At 42.9% G+C, this 24,869-nt stretch overlaps 1 protein-coding gene across 19 annotated transcripts in view; it reads right to left on the reverse strand.

Moving 5' to 3' along the window:
• The window catches only part of LOC115160590 (E3 ubiquitin-protein ligase MYCBP2), a 342,793-nt gene that overhangs the window by 94,329 nt on the left and 223,595 nt on the right, over positions 1 to 24,869 (reverse strand). For all 19 annotated transcript variants that reach the window (XM_029710772.1, XM_029710779.1, XM_029710778.1 and 16 more), the window contains 11 exons: positions 19,898 to 20,076; positions 19,596 to 19,738; positions 12,473 to 12,573; positions 8,072 to 8,290; positions 6,039 to 6,261; positions 5,506 to 5,624; positions 4,180 to 4,267; positions 3,620 to 3,669; positions 3,251 to 3,423; positions 2,930 to 3,074; positions 969 to 1,178 (listed from right to left, as the gene is read on the reverse strand). In XM_029710772.1, the coding sequence (XP_029566632.1) occupies positions 969 to 1,178; positions 2,930 to 3,074; positions 3,251 to 3,423; positions 3,620 to 3,669; positions 4,180 to 4,267; positions 5,506 to 5,624; positions 6,039 to 6,261; positions 8,072 to 8,290; positions 12,473 to 12,573; positions 19,596 to 19,738; positions 19,898 to 20,076 (1,650 nt within the window). The remainder of the gene's footprint in view (positions 1 to 968; positions 1,179 to 2,929; positions 3,075 to 3,250; positions 3,424 to 3,619; positions 3,670 to 4,179; positions 4,268 to 5,505; positions 5,625 to 6,038; positions 6,262 to 8,071; positions 8,291 to 12,472; positions 12,574 to 19,595; positions 19,739 to 19,897; positions 20,077 to 24,869) is intronic.

Consider the following 24,869-nt stretch of genomic DNA (forward strand, 5'->3'; position numbering starts at 1 on the left):
ACGCTCTCAAAAATGAAATAATTTCTCTGTATTATTTCACAAGGAAACATGGGCCAGTTGAGCAACCGCTTCCCCTTTAGTTTGAAGTTTTTTATTTAACCTTTCTTTAGCCTGGGAATCATGCTGAGACCACTGTCTCTTTTGCAGATGAGCCCTGCACGAACACGTCAGTTAACAACAATTAAACTATAAATATCTATATACACAATACATAAAAAATATAAAGTAAAACACAATCATATGAAACAAACACATTCTTCTAGGTTCTGCCATGTTGCTTTTCCATTCAGATCTATCTGACATGTGAAGGGAAAAGAACAAGAGCAGAGAGAAGTGTACTTGGAATCTTCTTGGCATAAAACGCATCCCAGGAAGAAACAAACCAGTATTCTTTATTTACAAGCTGATACATTTGTTTCATTCTAATGCACAGAGATAAAACATTTTTAATCTAAACACGTAGTATTATTATTATTTTTTTAAATGTACATATTTTTTATTTTGTACTTTTACCCCTTTATCTCCCCAATTTTGTGACATTCAATTGGTAGTTACAGTCTTGTCCCATCGCTGGGGCGGCAGGTAGCCTAGTGCTTAGAGTGTTGGGCCAGTAACCGAAAGGTTGCTGGATCGAATCCCCGAGCTGACAAGGTAAAATCTGTCGTTCTGCCCCTGAACAAGGCTGTTCCCCGGTAGGCCGTAATTGTAAATAATAAATTCTTAAGGAAACACTGTACAACTGGCGACCGTGTCAGCGGCCCGCCACAGGAGTTGCTAGATAGCGAAGGGACAAGGACATCCCGGCCGGCCAAACCCTCCCATAACCCAGACGGCTGGCCCAATTGTGTGTCGCCTCATGGGTCTCCCAGTCGCGGCCGGCTGTGACACAGCCCATGATCGAACCCAGGTCTGTAGTGACGCCTCAAGCACTGCAATGTTTTTATCTCTATGGTTGGTGGTTCCCTAACCTTCATCATTGTGATGGCAATGTAGCGCGCTTCCTTGACGATCATGGGCTCATAGGTGGCCTCCAGCTTGGGCATGGGCAGGCCCCCGAAGGTAAGGTCAGCGGTGCCCGAGGAGGAGGGGTTGGTGCTGCCTGGGAGACGCTGCAGCTTCCTCATGCACTCCTGCTGCATGGACTTCTTCTGGGAGACGGGCACCGCCTTCACCTCCACCTGGGAGAGAGAGGGAGAGACATGGGCGTACAGTTCGCAAACGTTAGCAAAGATATACTAATTGTTATGTTCACCATGAAAATGTGCTAACATTACAGTGGGTTCAAATCTGCTGAGACTATCAGCACCCAGTCATTTCCGATGGACACAAGGGGACACTCAGCAACTTAAAGGTTGGCAACTAGAGAGCTCGTGCCCAGAGTTGAAAATGTCCCAAGTTAACCATTCCACTCACAGCCTGTCATCCCGTATGTCATTGATAAGTGCCTAAATTGTAATGCCGTGGCTGTACATTAACCTGCTATACATGTCGTCAGAGCTCAGGTTTCTCCGCTTCACAGCTCTGTATGTGTTTTGACTGACAGCCGTTATAAACTGGAGCACCGCACACGACAAGATGCCACAAATCATATCCAATGTTACGTCACATGCTTCATAAACAACTGGTGTAGACACGGGTAAATCCTTTTCCAATAATGCAGAGTTAAAAGGAAAAAAAATAATAATAATAATAAAAATATATTTATTTATTTAATGGGGCTACTTTTGCACATTTGTTGTTGTCTGAGTGAGGGAAATGCTGTAAATCGAGAGGAGTTGATGTGTCCTGACAGATGAGACGTTGAGGATTATAATAAATACCGCTTTGGTGTCACACAAGCACTACACATTTCTATATTTTAAAACGTTTATGATCACTATGTTTGATCCAGTTACATGGATGCGTTATACCCTGTGTTGTCCTGAACAGCTTGAGGCTATGTTTGTCGTATTGTGAAGAACATTTGCCGCGGAACACACATTTGAATGCATTCATGACTCCATTCTATGCCCACCAAAATTACAATCTGTTTGTCTGAAGTGCCTCTTGAAAGCCTAACACTGTAGTATCTTATTTTACAACTTAGCTAGCCATGTTGGCAATAGAATTAGCTTGCAAATGATGCCCACCTGACAAAGAATGTGATTTATTATGTATTGTTTTTGGATTGTGTTTTTGGAGGGCAGCAGGTAGCCTAGCGGTTAAAAGCATTGGGCCAGTAACCAAATGGTCGCTGGTTTGAATCCTCGAGCAGACTAAGTGAAAAATCTGTCGATGTGTCCTTGAGCAAGGCACTTATAATTGCTCCTGTAAGTCGCTCTGGATAAGAGCATCTGCTAAATTACTTAAATGTCAAAGTGCATTCAACTAGTTAGACACTAGTTAGACCTCACGCTCAAAGCCTTGGAATAGTTTTTTCTTGTCTTGTGCCAATTCCAACATTTCAATGAATATTCTTATTATGTTACTGAATGTATCCAGAGAATTTTCAGATTTTGTTACTGACAAACGCGGTGAAAAGTACAGTAAATGCAAAATGTACTGTACATAAAATAATGCAATGTTTGGATTCAGTTTTGTGTCAGGTGAAGTGTTTTGTCCTCAGCTTTGGTCTGATCATTTCCCCATAATCTCCAAAGTGTTCTCTTTCAGTTGCTACCATGGTCATCCATATGCTTTTTACAGTTATTTTGTTAAAAAGATTTCAATTTGGCACTATCTATATAGACCAATGTAAGGGTTTAATGCAAATTACAGTGACTTGGTAGCTAGCTTTCTCGCCAAGTCTGAACAACAGGTTAGCTAACAGTCTGAATAGGTAGTGTGCTGCAAACATAAGTGGATGATCACTGTCACTACAAAATCATGTGATGATGTAGGCTTTATATTACGAGGTAATAATCGGGGGGGAAGGGAAAAAAACCCTGACCTTCATGTTTGGCACGTGCACTATGTCTCCGTACTGGTCTTTGGTCTGGACGGCCACTGTGGTGGGCCAGCTGCAGCGGATGTCGTCCTTGTTCAGAATCAGAGACGTCTTCTGGGGGTCCGCGTACGAGTCTGGCTGCAGCCACCTGGAAGGGGGAGAGGGGGGGCATTTATGCATTAATCTATTTATTGACGACCTGGCCATGAGCTGATATTTGTTTCAGAGTAGTGTGTGTACGTACGTCCATGCTTAGTGTGCGTGTGGGAATGTGTGTCCGGACCTAAGTTTTTTGTATCTACATGCTCTCTTCCTTTCTCTCACCTGGCCAGGCGTCCTCCGCTGGAGTTCTGCACACAGGTGATAAAGTCCTCCAGGAAGGAGTGCTCGTTGGTCTGCAGGTGCAGGGGCAGGTTGCCCTCAAGAGCCTCCAGGATGGTGGGGGAGTGGGACAGGGCCAGCCCCTTGCCCAGGATACCTGAGTGGGCCTTACACACCTGTGGGGAGAGGGGGGAGTTAAGGGGGGAAGGAGAGGGGGTGGAGATGGAAGTATGTCATGGTGACATGCTGAAGAAGGCTTGATGGAAGAAATGTGTCCATTGTGATTTTTCATAAGTCATGGTTACACCCTTGATCGCTTTAGTTATGTCACAATGTGATTTTCATAAAAAAAGTTCAATGACATCAGAATACCTGGAGAGAGGCCTCTTCAAGAATCTCAAGGTCCTCTTCAAGTTCATTCCCTGGAAAAAAAAAGTACAGAGTATAAAACAGGATATGCCACTTAGTGCAAATTATAATCTTACATGCACATACAGTTGCGGTCCAAAATATTGGCACCCTTGCACGATTCACTATTTCTCCTAAAATAAGATGAAATTTAAAAAACATTTGATGATCAACATGTGTATTTGTTTGATTTACAACTGCACAGAACCAACCAAAAAAAAGATGCACTGAAATTTAGATTTTTCCCATTAAAGTAACAAAATGTCCTGGACTAAATTATTAACCAGCTTTGAAAAGAGAAACAATAACATTCTGCTCCATTGCACTCCATTGTAAAGTGCAAGGGTGCCAATACAGTGACCATATAATTGTTTTTCATTTTCAGCTAAAGTGCAATGGTAAACTTTAACGAGAACTAAGTACCTGGTACTTGTTTTGAAAGAATATGAGTTGAAGTTCAATATCTTTTCCCCTGTGTTCACTATCAGTTCTACCATGTTGTAATGTTCTTGTATCTCCCTCACCTATAGGCAGAGCCAGATCCTTCTTCATGAGAGCAGCAGCACACACACTGCCCAAGTATGCCAACTCCTTCTCCAGCTGGATAATACCCTGAAACACATACACACCAGTGTTAATTTTGGCACTCTTTTTCAGATTCAGTCTTGTCTTTTTGACAAAAATATGATTAAGTCTTAACATTGTTGTAATTTGAATAAATGACATGTCCTTCCGACTGCTGAAAAGAACTGCGATGCACATCCTTGCTGCTAATTAATTATGCTCATTACTGAAAAGCTCTCAATCTCTCCAAAACCTCTTGTCCGGTCCACTTAGTCAGATTTTTGTCAGAGCTAATTTTGTCTCGTCTTAGTCAACTAAAATGAAAAATAATTTTTGTTTATAGTTTTCAAATATTTTAGTCACTATTTTTGTTGACGAAATTAACACACACACGGGTGCCTCAGTGAATACAGTAAAGTAAGTTAAAGTTTGAATTTTACAGGGAAACCTACCAATTTTTTTCACATTTGACTTAAAGGGGAATATATTCTCCAATTTCAGTTTATACATATATGCATTCCATCAAACGACTTAATACTCTCAGATAAAGCCATAACTGACAACATTTCACGTGTGGTTGGAGCTACGGGAGCCATCCAGTACTTTTTTCACAAGTGTCTACAGTGATTGTAACTTGGTAGCAAGCAAGGGATAAATTCACAGCATTTTAAGTGATCTAGCAAGAAGAGTATGTAAATGGCTACCATCTCTTCCTCCCTCTCTCCTCTCCCACTTTCCACACTCAGACATGCACTTCACCAGTGTCGAAGTTGCAGTGGAGGAGCAGCTATGTTTAAATGCTGAAGCACAACAAATAGCATGTTTGTTACCAGATAAACACGCATGTAAATTGCTGTAGTTGATCTGCATCTATACCAATAACAATGTGTGGCACTTGTAATGTCTTTCCCTATCCTAATTCAAGCTTCAAAGCAAGCTCTGTTCTGGAAAGGAAATTTAATGTACTTATTAAGGAACTTTCTCTGCTGCTCAGGCAAGCATATGTATTTTGCCCTGTTCGAGACGCATACAAGCTTGATGAGTGGACAGCTCGAGAGTGGTGGAGGGATCAGGACACGATGAGTTGTGGAAATCAAGGCCTGGGATAGAGGCCAAGCTTGACGGTCGTGACGAATTATCGTCAATTCAAGATTTTCTAACAGCATATCTAAATCTATCATTTGTTGTCAAAAAAACATTTTCTGACTATAGACAGTAGAAGAATAGGAAAATCTTGTTTTGGGGTAAACAACACCTTTAACATGCAAAAACAAGTTCCCCTTTACCTCATCTGGTCCGGGGTTGAATTCGTATCCCACGGCAACACACTTGAAGCCGTAGAAACAGGCCTTCTCGTCTTTTACATAGTCAGAGGCCGTTTCCAAGGAGAACAGGGCCTCGTTTCCTGGAATCCCAGAGGAAGAACACACAGGTGACATTGACAGCAGGGAGGACAGGGGGACTACTTTAATGTCGGTTAGCTGAGATTAATTAATGCAGGTGGTTTAGCAGAGCTGTCCACTGAAGAGATTGAGCTTCCCCGAATCGATCTATAAGCTAACCTTTGATTGGTTCAAATGATTTGTTTCCTTGCGTGTCATTTTAGTTAGCTAGTCAAATGAAATGCCTTCCTACTGAAACAAAAAAATATCACCCAACAGGCAAATCTGTTTGAAACTAAGTCATTACAACCAGTTTTGCCCACTCAGCATTAGCCACAGAACAATAATTACGCATGGATCAGAGCCTAAAAATAAAGAAAAGCTTTGTCAAAGAGTGTCATCTGACTGGAGGTGAATAGTTGGACCTCTTATCTTACCTGGCAGCACTAGGACAGTGGTGGGCCAGCCATTGGAGCCGGAGATCTTCTTGAGCTCCACCCAGGTGTTGATGGTGTCATGGGCCAGGGGCTTGGTGCCGAGGCTGGACAGGTGGATTGAGCGGCTCGGGATGAGCAGGCGGAGGACATCCTCGGGCTGGGCCGTGCCACACTGGGGGTCAAACTCGATGGTGGTCCACCGCACGCAGTCCGGGAACGAAACCTGAGGTGTGGTGGGGGAGAGGATGGTCAAAGCCATGAAACAATTAAAGGAAATCATCCAGGCTCATATATACGTGTGCCTATGAACCAGAGTTACACTTTTAGCACTGAGGCAGTGTGCCCTAGTAGGAAGTCCAATGTGATTAGATCAGCTCCAATATACAGTACCAGTCAAAAGTTGACACACCTACTTATTTTTACTATTTTCTACATTGTTGAATAATAGTGAAGACATCACAACTATGAAATAACACATATGGAATCATGTAGCAACCAAACAAGTGTTTGGTACAAGTGTACTTCAAAGTAGCCACCCTTTGCCTTGATTACAGCTCTGCACTCTCTTGGCATTCTTTCAACCAACTTCATGAGGTCGTCAATTCAATTAACAGGTGTGCATTGTTAAAAGTTCATTTGTGGAATTTCGTTCCTTCATGTGTTTGAGCAATCAGTGTTGTAACAAGGTAGGGTTGGTAAACAGAAAATAGCCCTATTTGGTAAAAGACCAAGTCCATATTATGGCAAGAACAGCTCAAATAAGCAAAGAGAAACGACAGTCCATCATTACTTTAAGACATGGTCGGTCAGTCAATACGGAAAATTTCAAGAACTTTTAAAGTTTCTTCAAGTGCAGTCACAAAAAACATAATGCGCTATGATGAAACTGGCTCTCACGAGGACAACCACAGGAATGGAAGACCCAGAGTTACTTCTGCTGCAGAGGATATGTTCATTAGAGTTCATTAGAGTTAGAAACTGCAGCCCAAATAAATGCTTCACAGAGTTCAAGTAACACATACATCTCAACATCAACTTTTCAGAGGAGACTGTGTGAGTCAGGCCTTCATGGTCGAATTGCTGCAAAGAAACCACTACTAAAGGACACCAATAAAAGGGAGGGACTTGCGTGGGCCAAGAAACACAAGCAATGGACATCACACTGGTGGAAATCTGTCCTTTGGTCTGATGAGTCCAAATTGGAGATTTTTAGTTCCAAACGCCGTGTCTTTGTGAGACGCAGAGTAGGTGACCAGATGATCTCTGCCTGTATGGTTCCCACCGTGAAGCAAAGAGGCGGTGGTGTGATGGTGCATCGCTGGTGACACTGTCAGTGATTTCTTTAGAATTTAAGGCACACTTAACCAGCATGGCTACCGCAGCATTCTGCAGCGATATGCCATCCTATCTAGTTTGCGCTTAGTGGGACTATCATTTGTTTTTCAACAGGGAAATGACCCAACACACCTCCAGGCTGTGTAAGGGCTATTTGACCAAGAAGTAGAGTGATGGAGTGCTGCATCAGATGACCTGGCCTCCACAATCTCCCGACCTCAACCCAGTTGATATGGTTTTGAATGAGTTAGACCGCAGAGTGAAGGAAAAGCAGCCAACAAGTGCTCAGCATATGTGGAAACTCCTTCAAGACTGTTAGAAAAGCATTCCAGGTGAAGCTGGTTGAGAATGCAAATAGTGTGCAAAGCTGTCATCAAAGCAAAGGGTGGCTACTTTGAAGAATCTGTATAATAGTTTTTTGGTTACTACATGATTCCATGTGTGTTATTCCATAGTTTTGATGTCTTCACTATTATTCTACAATGTAGAAAATAGTAAAAATAAAGAAAAACCCTTGAATGAGTAGGTGTCCAAACTTTTGACTGGTACTGTGTGTGTGTGTGTGTGTGTGTGTGTCTGTATATATATATAAAATATATAGTTTTACATGTACTTTTTTTTTACCCTTGACTAAGAATTCCTATGTTGTGAATAGTCCTACTGTACCGTGTGTGTGTATGGGTGTGTGTGCACGTTACCTTATACTGTGCCACTCCAGCCTGCTTGTAAGGGTGGTCACTCTCTATCACAGCATAGTGACTGGAGGTGGTGCAAGCTGATAGGCCCTGCTCCGGCTGGTTGCCCGTGGTGCTGTCTGTTGATTGGTTGGGGTTGAAAGCCGGTGGGGCATATTTCTGGTTCAGAGCGGAGGCAGCAGGAAGTAACTCCTGGACCAGACCAAAGACTTCCACTGCGGCCTGACGTGGAATATTTTTTTTTAAATGAATCACATTAGTTCTGTTTCACTTAAGAGGTAGACTTAGATGTTGTTGATGTCTGAAAGCAGGAAGTTGACCCTCTGTGTATAGCGTGTATGATCTTAAATCACATTTACATCTAAACACATAGGTAGGGTGTTAGGTGACGTAACAATGGACTTCATGTGAGAATTCTACAAAAAACAGCAGTGATCAAACACATTTTCACTAAATGTCAACTATGTGGTCGTCAAAATACATAATAAATAATTTGGAAACATGAATGTGGAAGTTTTTTAACTATGTCTAAAAATCCCAATACTGTACGTTATGATATTTACGTGATATAAGCCCAAATGTAAAGTCAGTGCCATGCTTGGAACATTAAATTCTGTGGGAAAGCCTTTTTTATGAAACCCGCGAAATCGGTGTGTTCCTCACTCCAGAGTAAGATCAACGTGACATTTTATTGCCAGCAAGGATGGGAAAGGGTGTTTTACAGTCAACAGATGTCCTTTGACTAAAATATAAGGTAAAAAGCTTTTCCTTCGCTTCTGTCATTGATGTTTTCAGAGATAAAAACATAGCAGCTTACAAAGTGCTGCTTCGTAGCTACATTTTGGTGTTTTCATGACGAGATGCTAGTGTGAGGGAGTGTTTGTTGGCTTGATGCCATTCGATGAGGTAACTCTCTGGGTGAGAGGCAGCGATGCTTTGCAGTAGCTGTATTGTGCCAGTGGCAAATTTGGTTTTATTCTGGTGTAAATGAAAATGTGTCCCATATATCTTGCTGTGCAGGTGGCTAGCAGGCAGCTCACTCGGTCTCAGCCTAGGCTAATTATTTGCTGGAAACTGTGTAATTTTTCCTCCCATCACTAGAGTAACTCATCAACACCAAACATAACATTACAATGTAACCCAACTCAGGTGTAGGCCTACCTTATAAGTAAACTATGTTATTAGACTAGTAGTATAGCCTTCTGTGTTACAGTTCCAACTTAGTGAGAAGTATGTGTGGTGTGTGTTGGGGATGCTGTGCGAGTGTGTGGGGATGCTGAGAAGTCTGTGTTTGGATATGTGTGTATTGGTGGGGGTGATGTGTGAATTCTGCGTGTGTGGGCTGTCTGGTGTGTGTGTGTGTGTACGCAGGTGGCACGGCACAAGTTTGGGCGTATTATTTGGCACTCTAGGCCTAATCAGTTAGGCCACTGAATACAGCATAACTGATGTAGAAAGTTAGAGGCATTCAGGTAAAGTTCGATTGAACGTCAGAATGGGCAAAACGAGTGACCTAAGTGAATTTAAGCGAGATAGGATCGTCGGTGCCAGGTGCGTCAGTTCCAGTATCTCAGAAACGGCCGGCCTCCTGGGCTTTTCACGCACGACAGTCTCTAGGGTTTACCGAGAATTGTGCGACAAAAAAAAAAAAATCCAGTCAGCGGCAGTCCTGTGGGCGAAAACAGCTCGTTGATGAAAGGTCGAAGGGAAATGGCAAGAATCGAGCAAGCTACTAGACGGGCCAAAAAAACAACTTCTAGACCACCTTTACTCCACACACAGACGTGTACAAAGCTCTCCATCGCCCTCCATTTGGCAAATCTGACCATAACTCTATCCTCCTGATTCCTGCTTACAAGCTAAAATTAAAGCAGGAAGCACCAGTGACTCAGTCTATAAAGAAGTGGTCAAATGAAGCTGATGCTAAACTACAGGACTGTTTTGCGAGCACAGACTGGAATATGTCCCGGGATTCTTCCGATGGCATTGAGGAGTACACCACATCAGTCACTGGCTTTATCAATAAGTGCATTGAGGACGTCATTCCCACAGTGACTGTACGTACATACCCCAAATAGAAGCCATGGATTACAGGCAATATTCGCACTGAGCTAAAGGGTAGAGCTGGTGCTTTCAAGGAGTGGGACTCTAACCCGGAAGCTCATCAGAAATCCCGCTTTGCCCTTCGACGAACCATCAAACAGTCAAAGCCTCAATACAGGACTAAGATCGAATCGTACTACACCGGCTCCGACGTTTGTCGGATGTGGCAGGGCTTGCAAACTTCTACAGACTTCAAAGGGAAGCACACCCGAGAGCTGCCCAGTGACAAGCCTACCACAGGAGCTAAATTACTTCTATGCTCGCTTCGAGGCAAGTAACACTGAAACAAGCATGAGAGCATCAGCTGTTCCGGATAACTGTGTGATCACACTCTCCGTAGCCGATGTGAGTAAGACCTTAAAACAGGTTAACATTCACAAGGCAAGAGGTACTGGCCAAGCCCTTCCCCCTGCACCCATGCCTGCGCACCCCCAATGAGGAGTTGCAGTTCGCTGTGCCTGCTACCCACACGCAACGCCCACTCCAATTGCCTGCAAGTGGTGTTGGTGGAGGTCATTGCCACCAAAGTGTTAAAGCCACCGGTGGAGGTACTCAGTGACCCTGACTACATCAACCGCACACTGCTGTCTCGGCTGGAGCACCACGAAGGCCTACACCTACGAGACCATAAAGGAATACTACCTGTCCTTCCAGGGGGAAAGGGCACTGGATGAGGGCAGCAAAGGGATCAACGAGCAAGCCAGCTACGGTGCCATCAAGCTGCACTTGCTCTACAACAAACTGGAATGTAAATGCCAGGCCCTGGGCTCATCCAAAACAACACCAAGCCCAATGAACAGGACATGCATAAGCTGAAAGAGATAGGGGCAATGGAAAAGGAGCACAGGACTTGTAGCTGCACATTTCCCTCACTGTCTGGTGAGCACCTGAAGGTCATGGACTTCATAAAAATATCCTCCTACTTCCTGGCCACTATTCTGGAGAGTGTCCCTGGAGACTTCTCTCACAGAGAGGAGACTGAGGATAACCGTGACTATGAGGGTGAGACGGACAGGAAGAGGGACGGCCAGGCATCTTCAAGTGGGTTTGGAAAACACTCATTGGAATAGTTCAAGTCGCATTTGGAAAAACCAGTAACAAGCAGATAAGAGACACTATCAACTGGGTACTCAGTGAGAAGATGCTTGTGCACTACATAAACAGTTTCAGGGACACCTTCTGGCCCAACAAAAAGCGAGCCATCCACAACAACTTTAGGACAGATGCTGAACATCAGGAGACCAACGAGAGAGCCTAACAGAAGCATTTTACATTTTAGTCATCTAGCAGACGGTCTTATCCAGAGCGACTTACAGTAGTGAATGCATACATTTCATACATTGTTTTCTGTGCTGGCCCCACGTGGGAATCGAACCCACAACCCTGGCATTGCAAACACCATGCTCTACCAACTGAGCTACAGGGAAGAAGCTACTCAACATTGCAGGCACACTACAGAACTGGGTGGGACAGCAGAATGCCACATATGGAAGCATCAAGGTCTTCAACGCACTTCAGGAGACAAGTGCCAAAAAGAATCTACGTTGCATCCTCCTGGAGATGTTCCTTAAAGAGCTGTGTCCAGAGCTCAACAGGGAGATGGAGATCGGAGTCATGTCACTCCAAGAAAGCATCCCCATTCTTGGTGTGATTATTGACAGTGTTGTTTTTGCAAAGTTGTTTTGACTATTTAAAAACAATACAAATGTAGCTTCAAAGGTCCTCCCGAGTGGAGCAGCGGTCTAAGGAACTGCATTGCGGTGCTTAAGGCGTCACTACAGACCCCGGTTCGAAACCAGGCTGTCTCACAGCTGGCCGTGACCGGGAGACCTATGAGGCGTCGCACAATTGGTTAGGGGAGGGTTTGGCCGGCTGGGATGTCCTTGTCCACTCACGCTGTAGCGAATCCTTGTGGGAGACGGGCGCCTGCAAACTGACTTCGGTAGCCAGTTGTGCGGCGTTTCCTCCGACACATTGGTGTGGCTGGCTTCCGGGTTAAGCAAGCAGTGTGTCAAGAAACAGTGTGGCGTCGCAGGGTCGTGTTTTGGAGGACACATGGCTCTCGAGCTTTGCCTCTCCCGAGTCTGTACGGGAGTTGCAGCGATGGGACAAGACAAACTACCAATTGTGGAGAAAAAGGGATAAAAGTAGCATAAAAATACATGTAGCTTCAAAAAGAGTGCTAGGCTGGATCAATGTAGTTTTTCAAAAAAATCCTTACTCACCTTAGCAACCTTTGACTAGATACAGCAGTAATAAAAAATAGAACCTACTTCACAGACAACATTTACCACATCTCACCTTGGGTACTGAGGTAGCCACAGGGCCGATGTAGGCCAGGATGAGGGGGAGCAGCATAGAGAACAGACTGGAAGAGCTCAGCAGCTCAGGGATGTCCTCCGCTGCAGACAAAAGCACAGGCTTGAATTAGAGGTCGACCGATTTTGATTTTTCAACGCCGATACCGATTATTGGAGGACCAAAAAAAGCCGCTACCGATTAAATGGCCAATTTTTTGTTTATTTATTTGTAATAATGACAATTACAACAATACTGAATGAACACTTATTTTAACATAATATAATACATCAATAAAATCAATTTAGCCTCAAATAATGAAACATGTTCAATTTGGTTTAAATAATGCAAAAACAAAGTGTTGGAGAAGAAAGTAAAAGTGCAATATGTGCCATATAAGAAAGCTAACGTTTAAGTTCCTTGCTCAGAACATGAGAACATATGAAAGCTGGTGGTTCCTTTTAATTCCTTTTAACATGAGTCTTCAATATTCCTAGGTAACAAGTTTTAGGTTGAGGTTATTATAGGAATTATAGCACTATTTCTCTCTATACCATTTGTATTTCATATACCTTTGACTATTTGATGTTCTTATAGGCACTTTAGTATTGCCAGTGTAACAGTATAGCTTCCGTCCCTCTCCTCGCCCCTACCTGGGCTTGAACCAGGAACACATCGACAACAGCCCCCCTCTTAGCATCGTTACCCATTGCTCCACAAAAGCCGCGGCCCTTGAAGAGCAAGGGTAACAACTACTCCAAGTCTCAGAGCGAGTGACGTTTGAAACGCTATTAGCGCACACCCTGCTAACTAGCTAGCCATTTTACATCGGTTACACCAGCCTAATCTCGGGAGTTGATAGGCTTGAAGTCATAAACAGCGCAATGCTTGAAGCATTGCTAAGAGCTGCTGGCAAACGCACGAACGTGCTGTTTGAATGAATGCTTACGAGCCTGCTACTGCCTACCACCGCTCAGTCAGACTGCTCTATCAAATATCAAATCATAGACTTAATTATAACATAATAACACAGAAATACGAGCCTTAGGTCATTAATATGATCAAATCCAGAAACTATCATTTCGAAAATAAAACGTTTATTCTTTCAGTGAAATGCGGAACCGTTCCGTATTTTATCTAACGGGTGGCATCCATAAGTCTAAATATTCCTGTTACATTGCACAACCTTCAATGTCATAATTATGTCAAATTCTGGCAAATTAGTTTGCAAGGAGCCAGGCGGCCCAAACTGTTGCATATACCCTGACTCTGCGTGCAATGAACGCAAGAGAAGTGACACAATTTCCCTAGTTTAATATTGCCTGCTAACATGAATTTCTTTTAACTAAATATGCAGGTTTAAAAATATTTACTTCTGTGTATTGATTTTAAGAGAGGCATTGATGTTAATGGTTAGGTACATTCGTGCAATGATTGTTTTTTTCGCAAATGCGCTTTTGTTAAATCATCCCCCGTTTGGCGAAGTTGGCTGTCTTTGTTAGGAAGAAATAGTCTTCACAGTTCGCAACGAGCCAGGCGGCCCAAACTGCTGCATATACCCTGACTCTGTTGCACAGAACGCAAGAGAAGTGACACAATTTCCCTCGTTAACTTGTTGGGGCTAGGGGGCAGTATTTACACGGCCGGATAAAAAACGTACCCGATTTAACCTGGTTACTAATCCTACCCAGTAACTAGAATATGCATATACTTATTATATATGGATAGAAAACACCCTAAAGTTTCTAAAACTGTTTGAATGGTGTCTGTGAGTATAACAGAACTCCTATGGCAGGCAAAAAACTGAGAAGGTTTCATGCAGGAAGTGGCCTGTCTGACAAGGTGTTGTTGTTCTTGCTTCTGTTTATTGAAGAGTCAGGATCTTAGCTGTAACGTGACAATTCCTATGGCTCCAATAGGCTCTCAGAGCCCGGGAAAAACCTGAACGATGACGAGGCAGCCTCAGGCTGAAACACATTATCGCCTTTTCCAAGTGGCCCATCAGAGGAAAATGGAATTAGGCGCGTGCCCGATTCGACCCCGTGCAGTATTTTCCTTTGGCTGTTTAGCTAATTGCAGATTCCCGGTCGGAATATTATCGCTTTTTTATGAGAATAATGGCATAAAAATTGATTTTAAACAGCGGTTGACATGCTTCGAAGTACGGTAATGGAATATTCAGAAATTTTTTGTCACGTTATGCGCCATGCGCACGACCGTGATTTACCATTCTGATAGTGTCTAGAACGCACGAACAAAACGTCGCTGATGGAACATAACTATGGATTATTTGGGACCAAACCTACATTTGTTATTGAAGTAGAAGTCCTGGGAGTGCATTCTGACGAAGAACAGGAAAGGTAAGACCATTTTTCTTATAGGAAATGTGATTTTGGTGAAGGCTAAACTGGGTGGGTGTCTAAATAGCTAGCCCGTGATGCCGGGCTATCTACTCAGAATATTGCAAAATGTGCTTCATCCGAAAAGCTATTTTAAAATCGGACATATCGAGTGCATAGAGGAGTAATGTATCTATAATTCTTAAAATAATTGTTATGCTTTTTGTGAACGTTTATTGTGAGTAATTTAGTAAATTGTTAGTAAATTCCCCGGAAGTTTGCGGGGGGTATGCTTTTTCTGAACGTCACATGCTAATGTAAAAAGCTGGTTTTTGATATAAATATGAACTTGATTGAACAGACATGCATGTATTGTATAACATAATGTCCTAGGTGTGTCATCTGATGAAGATCATCAAAGGTTAGTGCTGCATTTAGCTGTGGTTTTCTTTTTTTGTGGCATATATGCTTGCTTTGAAAATGGCTGTGTGATTATTTTTGGCAGGGTACTCTCCTGACATAATCTAATGTTTTGCTTTCGCTGTAAAGCCTTTTTGAAATCGGAAATTGTGGTTAGATTAACAAGAGTCGTCTTTAAAATGGTGTAAAATAGTAATATGTTTGAGAAATTGAAGTTATAGCATTTGAGGTAATTGTATTTCGCGCCACGCTCTACCATTGGATAAGCGTCCCACCTCGCCCAGACAGGTTAATGCATGGTAGGAATAATTTGACCACAAACAGTGTGTGTGAACCTCAAAACACTCCCTAAATGGCAGAAAAAAGAGGAACAAAGGCGTTCAAGGCGACAGTGATTTTTAAACAATCCAATCTGAGTCCGAGGCAAACCGGGGTACAGCAGCAGGAGTTGAGAGAGATAACGGCTTAGGTGAGAGACTCGTGTACGTGGGAGAAATTGATGTATCTATCTATTTGGATATTGAAATCGGGACATTATCAAGGGCAATCAAATGTGACAGGCAAGAGCTACATGTGCCGCTGGGAAGATGAACTGTAACGCTATCTGAAGAAGACACGCTAGAATGATAAGTGCCGGGAGAAAGTCTACACACTGAACAATTTAGACTAAGTATGCATTGAAATACCGATCTTTCGTTACGAGTCCATTTGCGACAGGAAAACAGGGACAAAGGGGAGCTGTAATGAGAAGAGTTATTACCGGCAATAAAAAGTTCTGTTTCTAAATGTACATTCTAACTGGGATGATGTGTGCTAGGTTGAGAGGCTTGAATTCGAGTCATAGACTCCAAGGAAGCACGAAGGACTGTCATTCTGAATTTGTGTTGGATAATTTATAAAATGTTGTAGTTATGATTCGGATACAGCGAGAGAGTTGCTATAAAACGGTGAGGGCACTGCTCAAATTTAAGAGGCCTAGGGAGGCTCCAGAAACCTTAACTAAGTATCCTCCGACAGGGAGGTTGCTAGAGAAATCACTGGATGATAGCTTGGGTCAAGCATTACGTTTTTTTACGTTTTCTTTGTTTTACCATGTCAGAATTTTAATGTTATATCGCATCGATACATAGAGATTGCTGGATGATACGGTACAATTAATTGCATACAAGGCTCATAGTCTGTGTTTTGCGATAACAAGGAGAGGGCATGGAGACCAGCATAACATGGGCATAGAACGTAAAGTATGGATGTTTTTTCCCTAGTTTTAGTCGCGTCAATAAGTTGTGTGAAGTTATTAAACATACTTTCTTTCTATTTCCTTTTCAAGTCAACGTGTTTTTAGGTTTCGTGGAACATAAGAGTGATCATTGGTCCAGAGGGGGGACTGATGTATATTGACTAATTGATTTGAGAATATTTTAGTATGTTTATAACTGTAGAAGTGATTTAGGAGTAATGACTAGTGTGTTATCGGTTAGATGGAATGATATAAGTGCAAATGTATCTGTAGCAGGAGGCGAGGTACACATGCGACAGAATGTTTACATAGGGCTGTTAAGTGGGATGGAATGTGACTACAGTGAATATCTGTGGGGGCTCATAAATTAAGGTTGTGGTGATAGAGGGGTATCATTCCCAGAGACTATGCATATTGTTATATTAGATAGCTGTCCTCCCTCTCCTACTAGCTATCTATGCACAATATAGGGACTATTATGAAGTTAAATTTAACGTTACACATACCCAGATCATGGTGAGAGTAGGAGAGATTGCGGTGGCATTTCAGACACTATGGTAAAAAACCTGTAACTCAGAGTTTTGTTAGGTTGGAATTCTTCCAACTCATTAATCTCTTTCACAATTTCTAACAGCCGGCGAACACTTGACAGATGACATGCAGTAGTTATTCTCACGGCAGTCGCTGTAGGTACCGTAATTGAAGGAGGCTATAGTCATGTGCCATGTTAGTTGTAGCAGGGATTACTTTAGTAGCATTGTTGGGATATCAGTTTATGAGGACTCCTGCCACATGGCTTGGTAGCTGGTAACTGGGAGACTGATGCGAGTACCGGTAGCTGTTATTCAAATGTCACGAATGAATGATCTTGCCATAAGGGGGGAGTCTATGTTGTCAGGAAATGACCAATGCGTTGCAGTGTGTATATCCTCAGGTGAAAGCAGCACATGAGGAGCAGGTGATAACCGAGGGCATGGGGACAGCGTTGGTCTGGTCTACACACAGTACTCCTTACAGCACCTGCAGCGGTAAAGATCGTCATGTCTCTCCTCGGTGGGTGCATAGTTCTCACGAGAAGTGAGGTCCAGCTACATAATGGGTGAGCTTGAAGACACCATAACAGAGGAAGCGGAGCTAAAGAGAGAGAGACTAGATTCCACTGTAGACATGCAGATGGGTTGGGTCTGGGAGCTGCTTTAAACATCATAGTTGGGTTTAGCTGCTTTATTGGTTAATGCATCATATGAAAGAGGATAGATGTTGGGGTAATCGTACTCTAAACAACATTTTGGAGGCATTGATGTGAAAGTCTATACAGTGCTGAGTTACCTCAAGAGGATGTAGCGTTGATTAGGGATATGCACTTGCCTATCAGGTGACGTGCCTATCAGGTGGCAATAGAGGAGATTGGGAACAAAGTGAAAATGACATGGCTTGGGAACATGTGTGTGTCTATGCACATGTGTGCATTTGAATGAATATGTGTATGTGTACAAACACTTGCATTGCATCGGCATCAGCCTCAGGCAAACCGGCATTAGCTGTAGCAACATTGCCCTTCAGTGTCATTCAAACTTACTTTTTGTTATGTTTTATTTTTTTGTACTTTTATCTTTGACCATCATTATTAAGCTAATTGAATGGCTTTATAACCGTAGTGGCCTATCTGGCATGGATTGTTTAGATCAGCCATACTCATCTGATGGACCAGATCCGGACCCAGAAAAGGTTTAATACGGACCGTGTATTTAATACTTAGTCGGGCTTTCAACTGGGAGATGTTAGAGTAGAATTCACAAGGTGCAATTTCAAATTTGGTAGTGCATGGTCAGTTTTCCTCTTGTCATGTCTTTCATTGACAGAAATTAACCCCTAAAAGTCTAACAGGGCGTTCTACTAAGCTAACATTTGGCTTTTTTTTTTTTTAAATGGTCATAACATGGATCATTTTGCTGTTTGATTTTGAATTTTACAACCGCTGTAGGTATATATACACACTGAACAAAAATCTAAACGTAACAATTTCCGAAATGTTACTGAGTAAAGTTCATATAAGGAAATGGTTACACGTGGTCTGCAGTTGTGTGGCTGATAGGACTTACTGCAAAATTCTCTAAAACGACGTTGGAGGCAGCTTATGGTAGAGAAATGAACATTAAATTCTCTGACAACAGCTCTGGTGGACATTCCTGCTGTCAGCATGCCAATTGAACGCTCCCTCAAAACTGTAGAAATCTGGGGCATTGTGTTGTGTGACAAAACTGCACATTCAAAGTGGCCTTTCTTTTATTATTATTATTAGTTTATGGTTCGGATGCTACAGACGTTTTCTTGAGAAAACCAATTTTCGGGTTGTCTCCACCTTCCACCGCAGATGCGGATGGCAGACATTAGTGCAATCTCTCTAGCTTAAACAGATGGATTTTGATGGATATTAGTGTTATCATGCTAATTTCATTTCCACGCAGGACCTATTTATAACATGACAGAAATGTCCAGTTGATCAACTACTGGCCATGTTAGCTAGATAGGCTAGTTAGGCTAACCAGCTACCTAAATCTTATGCAGTTATCAAGGGCAGATTACATTCCCAGGGGCCCCCACTGATATTGACGAATATCTCTCCGCCAACAAGAGGGGTGTGAACAGTTTGGGGTCGCATGGAAGGATGGGGTCTCTTACAATGCCGATAAATGACAACTTCAATCAGGATATTTGCCATCTAGGACATTGGGGCAGCAGCGTAGCCTAGTAGTTAGAGCGTTGGACTAGTAACCGAAAGGTTGCAAGATCGAATCCCCGAACTGCCCCTGAACATTGAAAATAAGAATTTGTTTTTAACGGACTTGCCTAGTTAAATAAAGGTAAAATAAAACATCTGTGTGACCTTCTCAAATAATAGTTGAGTACCCCTGGTTTAGCTGGAATAGGAACTGCTGGAAGCGCATCATCCATTCGTATTTGTAATATGATCCCTCTGAAAATCAACAACTCATTGGTTGTTTTTGCTACATTTGCAACAATATTTTTTCCAATTGTTGGACAACCTGATTGTCCTGTCTTAAGTCACTATTTATGAAAATAACGTTGACAGGTTTTGCCTCATTCACAGAGAGCTCCCAGTTCTTACCATCCACAGCGAACGCTCTGTGAAGGAGATCTTTGGCAGCTCTGACCACTGCACTGACCACTGAGAGAGCCCTGCTGCAGTTCTTGTCCTCTTCATTGGCTTTGCTCAGCAGCTGGGACTGCAGATCCCCGTCATACTCACTCCTACGGGAAAAGACACACACGCCCATGTGTTAGCCCTAGCAATGTTTGTTAGCATTGGGAATGACATGAATCTCAACTTAACTTTAAATGATGTCTTATGGGAGTGTGGCAACCTGGATATGTCACTCATGTAATGAAAGTGTGTATGTGTCTGTGTACCTGTAGTACAGTATCTGTGGTATCTGTCCTCTGGTCTGGTTGGTCCCGTTGCTGCTCAGGCTACAGGTGCTGAAGGTGAAGGCCATGCCGTCAGAACACTGAACCGTGGTCATCCCTCCGTCCCCATTGGCTGTTCGGCTACCATAGTTACGCAGGCGGACAGCGTATTTCACACCCTCCTGTAGAATGTATACAAAAGTCAGTCAGATGAGGACAGGTAGACGGGAGGACAAACACGATTGTGCAACATATGTGGTTTTCATATCAAGAGTGACATTGAGTCGTGGTATAAAAAAAAGAAAAAAAGAAGGATGAATAGATACATGCTAGGGTTTAATTCCAGTGACCGGTATCCCGGGACTTCCCAACCAAGCTCTTTCCTGTTTCCTGAGAATAGTAATGACAGGTACCATGGACCATTATTATAAAATGTTCAAGCCGCACTATTGCAAAGAAACAAAATATGCATATGCAAATAGCTGCATGAACCGGACTAATCAACTCTCAGGCTTTATTAATTAATTAGACCAGTCATCACAATGCTAGCAGCCTACCATATTTAGCCTACTCAATGTTAAGTCCAATAGTCCCCACTTACAAAAGATATAGGTAGTGTTACGTTCCCACAAGACCAACTCAAAATGTCGCTCACAAGAAAGGGAACTAACAAAGAAAATCACTTTGACAACCAAAAACAAAACAAAAAGGGGTTCAAAAGGGGTTCCGAAGGCACCCAAGTGGGTGCCCACTAAAAGTTGGCAAGGCCACTACCAAGGGGTTCTAAAACACACCCACCAGGGATGCCCACTAGATTTGCCTCTAAAAAGACAAAACTAGCTGGCAAGTAATTTGTATGTTTGGCTAGCAAGCTAACGTTAGCTGGCTAGCTGTATTGATTCTAATGCCAACCAGTGTCCTGAGGCTGAGGATGGAGAAAAGCCGAAAGCAAGAAGACAGAGGTGTGCAGTGATGAGGATTGAAAGGAAAACAAAGTTACAAGGCTACTCTTTATTTATTATTGAAATGTGGTGTGCTTTCTGCCGCCACCTGACTGCCGTAGCATCAACCAAGCAGGTGCTTCATTTTGTTAGTAGTTGCCGAACAATTAGCCTGTTACCAACCCTTAGCAAACTTTTGGAAAAAAATTGTGTTTGACCAGATACAATGCTATTTTACAGTAAACAAATTGACAACAGACAATCAGCACACTTATAGGGAAGGACATTCAACAAGCACAGCACGTACACAAATGACTGATGATTGGCTGAGAGAAATCGATGATAAAAAGAGGGCTGTTTTGTTAGACTTCAGTGCGGCTTTTGACATTATCGATCATATTCTGCTGCTGGAAAAACGTATGCGTTATGGCTTTACACCCCCTGCAATATTGTGAATAAAGAGTTACCTGTCTAACAGAACACAGAGGGTGGTCTTTAATGGAAGCCTCTCCAACATAATCCAGGTAGAATCAGGAATTCCCTAGGGCAGCTGTCTAGGTCCCTTACTTTTTCCAATCTTTAACAAAATGACTGTTGCTTTGAGTAAAGCCAGTGTGTCAATGTACAAGGATGACTCAACACTACACACGTCAGCTACTACTGCGACTGAAATTACTGGAACACTTAAAGAGCTGCAGTTAGTTTCAGAGTGGGTGGCAAGGAATAAGTTATTCCTAAATATTTCTAAAACGAAAAGCATTGTATTTGGGACAAATCATTCATAAAACCCTAAACCTCAACTAAATCTTGTAATAAATAACGTGGAAATTCAGTAAGTGGAGGTGACTAAACTGCTCGGAGTAACCCTGGATTGTAAACTGTCCTGGTCAAAACATATTGATACAACAGTAGCTAAGAAATGGAGAAGTCTGTCCATAAGAAATTGATCCTCTACCTTATTAACAGCACTATCAACAAGGCAGGTCCTAAGCCCTAGTTTTGTCTCACCTGGACTACTGTTCAGTCGTGTGGTCAGGTGCCACAAAGAGGGACTTAGGAAAATTGCAATTGACTCAGAACAGGGCAGCACGGCTGGCCCGTGGATGTACACAGAGAGCTAACATTAATAATATGCATGTCAATCTCTCCTGGCTGAAAGTGGAGGAGAGATTGACTTCATCACTACTTGTATTTGTGAGAGGTATTGACATGTTGAATGCACCGAGCTGTCTCTGTTTGAACTACTGGCGCACACCTTGGGACACCCATGCATACCCAACAAGACATGCCACCAGAGGTCTCTTCAGTCCCCAAGTCCAGAACATGGGAGAAGTACAGTATTACGTAGAGCCATGACTACATGGAACTCTATTCCACGTCAAGTAACTGATGCTATCTAAAATTAGATTTAAAAAACAGATAAAAACACACCTTATGGAACAGCAGGGACTGTGAAGCAACACAAACATGTCTACACACACGATAACATACGCACTAAACACACGTATACATGGATTTTGAATTGTAGATATGTGGTAGTGGTGGAGTAGGGGCCAGAGAGCACACAGTGTGTTGTGAAATCTGTGAATGTATTGTTTTTTAAAAATGGTATAACTGCCTTAATTTTGCTGGACCCCAGGAAGCAGCAGCTAATGGGGATCCATAATAAATACAAATAAAGCATATGTAGAAATGTAATTATAAAAAAACGAAATGACATTAGTTTTAAACATTTTTAAATACCGTGATATATGTTGGCCATATCGCCCAGCCATATCGCCCAGCCCGTCCTTTTGGTCATTAGAGGCCTCTATCATTCTCTTTTGCAAAAACATGTAATGAAACATCTCATTTGGATCCCCTGGGAAACACTGACCAACACTTTGGTTCCTACCCTGTCACAATAATTATTCTCGGGTTTTTTATTCTGGCTATACCTTCGCCACACACCCCTCCCCTTCTTCGAGTCAAACAATCTATTCTATTTTAAAATATTGTGACATGATATTTTGACCATATCGCCCAGCCCTATATTCAACCTAATGCATGCATTCATCGGGGTATCCGTAAAATGGCACTTGCTGCCTTTTTGCCGCTAAAAAATATAAGGCCATAAATAAACCGGTTGCCAGCCAAAATGACAGGAAGAAAACAAAATTCCATTTGCAAAATAATGCTTTTTATTCATTGATGGGAAATACCAGTCGATGGAAAAATATTTGACCGTCATGCTTATCGGTCTATAGGTTCATTTGCATAATTTAGTGGAATTAAAATAGGCTTGTGTGTATTTCCGTTACTTGTACTGGATAAATAAGATACATAATGACTATCACATGTGCACAGCATAAAGAGTCTTGTTTTAATTAAGAGAACAATTCTAAAAGCAATCGCGTGTTAAACTGTTTAGGTACACGATTAAAAATAGCTACAATTTTTATTTCTCAACTGGTAATCGAAGCGTGCCTCCCATTCACCATTCAAGTGCAGGCAACAGGCTACCACTTTACAATGTGAACTGGAGGAAGTATGCATTTGATAAAATACTTAATTGTTTGAAACAAGCTCTCCCTCAAAGTGATCAAGACAAAGGAGATGATTGCGGACTACAGGAAAAGGAGGACTGAGCACGCCCCCATTCTCATCGAAGGGGCTGCAGTGGAGCAGGTTGAGCGCTTCAAGTTCCTTGGCGTCCACATCACCAACAAACTATCATGGTCCAAACACATTAAGACAGTCGTGTCGAGGGCACGACAAAGCCTATTCCCCCTCAGGAGACTGAAAAGATTTGGCATGGGTCCTCAGATCCTCAAAGTTCTGCAATTTCTCTCCTGCTCTATTGGTTTTCATATTAACTTAATTTCCTTGTCCAGAAGCCAAAGGCACAATCCTAGTCATATTAGCATCCCATCCTAGTTGTTTCATCTTGAGATAAGTTTCTCATCTCTGTCACATATCGAACCGCTATCAGGTCAGGTCTATCCCATCTGGACAAGAGGAATACATATGTAAGAATGCTGACAATTGCTCAGCATTCAACACCATAGCATCCTCCAAGCTCATCATTAAGCTCGAGGACCTGGGTCTGAACTCCGTCTGAACCCCACCCTGTGCAACTGGGTCCTGGACTTCCTGACGTGCCGCCCCCAGGAGGTGAAGATAGGAAACAAAACCTCCACTTCGCTGATTCTCAACACTAGGGCCCCACAAGGGTGCGTGCTCAGCCCTCTCCTGTACTCCCTGTTCACCCATGACTGCGTGGCCATGCACGCCTCCAACTCAATCATCAAGTTTGCAGACGACACAGCTTGATTACCAACAATGACGAGACAGCCTACAGGCAGGTGGTGAGGGCTCTGGGAGTGTTGTGCCAGAAAAATAACCTCTCACTCAACGTCAACAAAACAAAGGAGATGATAGGGGACTTCAGGAAACAGCAGAGGGAGCACCCCCCTATCCACATCGTCGGGACCGCAGCGGAGATGGTGGAAAGCTTCAAGTTCCGGGCTGTACACATCACTGACAAACTGAAATGGTCCACCCACACAGACAGTGTGGTGGAGGCGGCACAACAGTGCCTCATCAACCTCAGGAGGCTGAAGAAATTTGGCTAAAACCCTCACACAATTTTACAGATGCACAATTGAGCACATCCTGTTGGGCTATATCACCGCCTGGCATGGCAGCTGCACAGCCCGCAACCGCAGGGCTCTCCAGAGGGTGGAGCGGTCTGCCCAATGCATCACCGGGGGCAAACTACCTGCCCCCCAGGACACCTACAGCACCTGATGTCACAGGAAAGCCAAAAAGATTTTCAAGGACAACAACCACCCGAGCCGCTGCCTGTTCACCCCGCTATCATCCAGAAGGCGAGGTCAGTACAGATGCATCAAAGCTGGATCCGAGCGACTGAAAAACACCTGTCTCAAGGCCATCAGACTGTTAAATAGCCATCACTAGCACATAGAGACTGCTGCCCTATATACATAGACTTGTAATCACTGGTCACTTTAATGATGTTTGCATATCTTGCA

The sequence above is a fragment of the Salmo trutta genome, chromosome 24, assembly GCF_901001165.1.
Source record: "Salmo trutta chromosome 24, fSalTru1.1, whole genome shotgun sequence".
NCBI classification, from domain to species: domain Eukaryota; kingdom Metazoa; phylum Chordata; class Actinopteri; order Salmoniformes; family Salmonidae; genus Salmo; species Salmo trutta.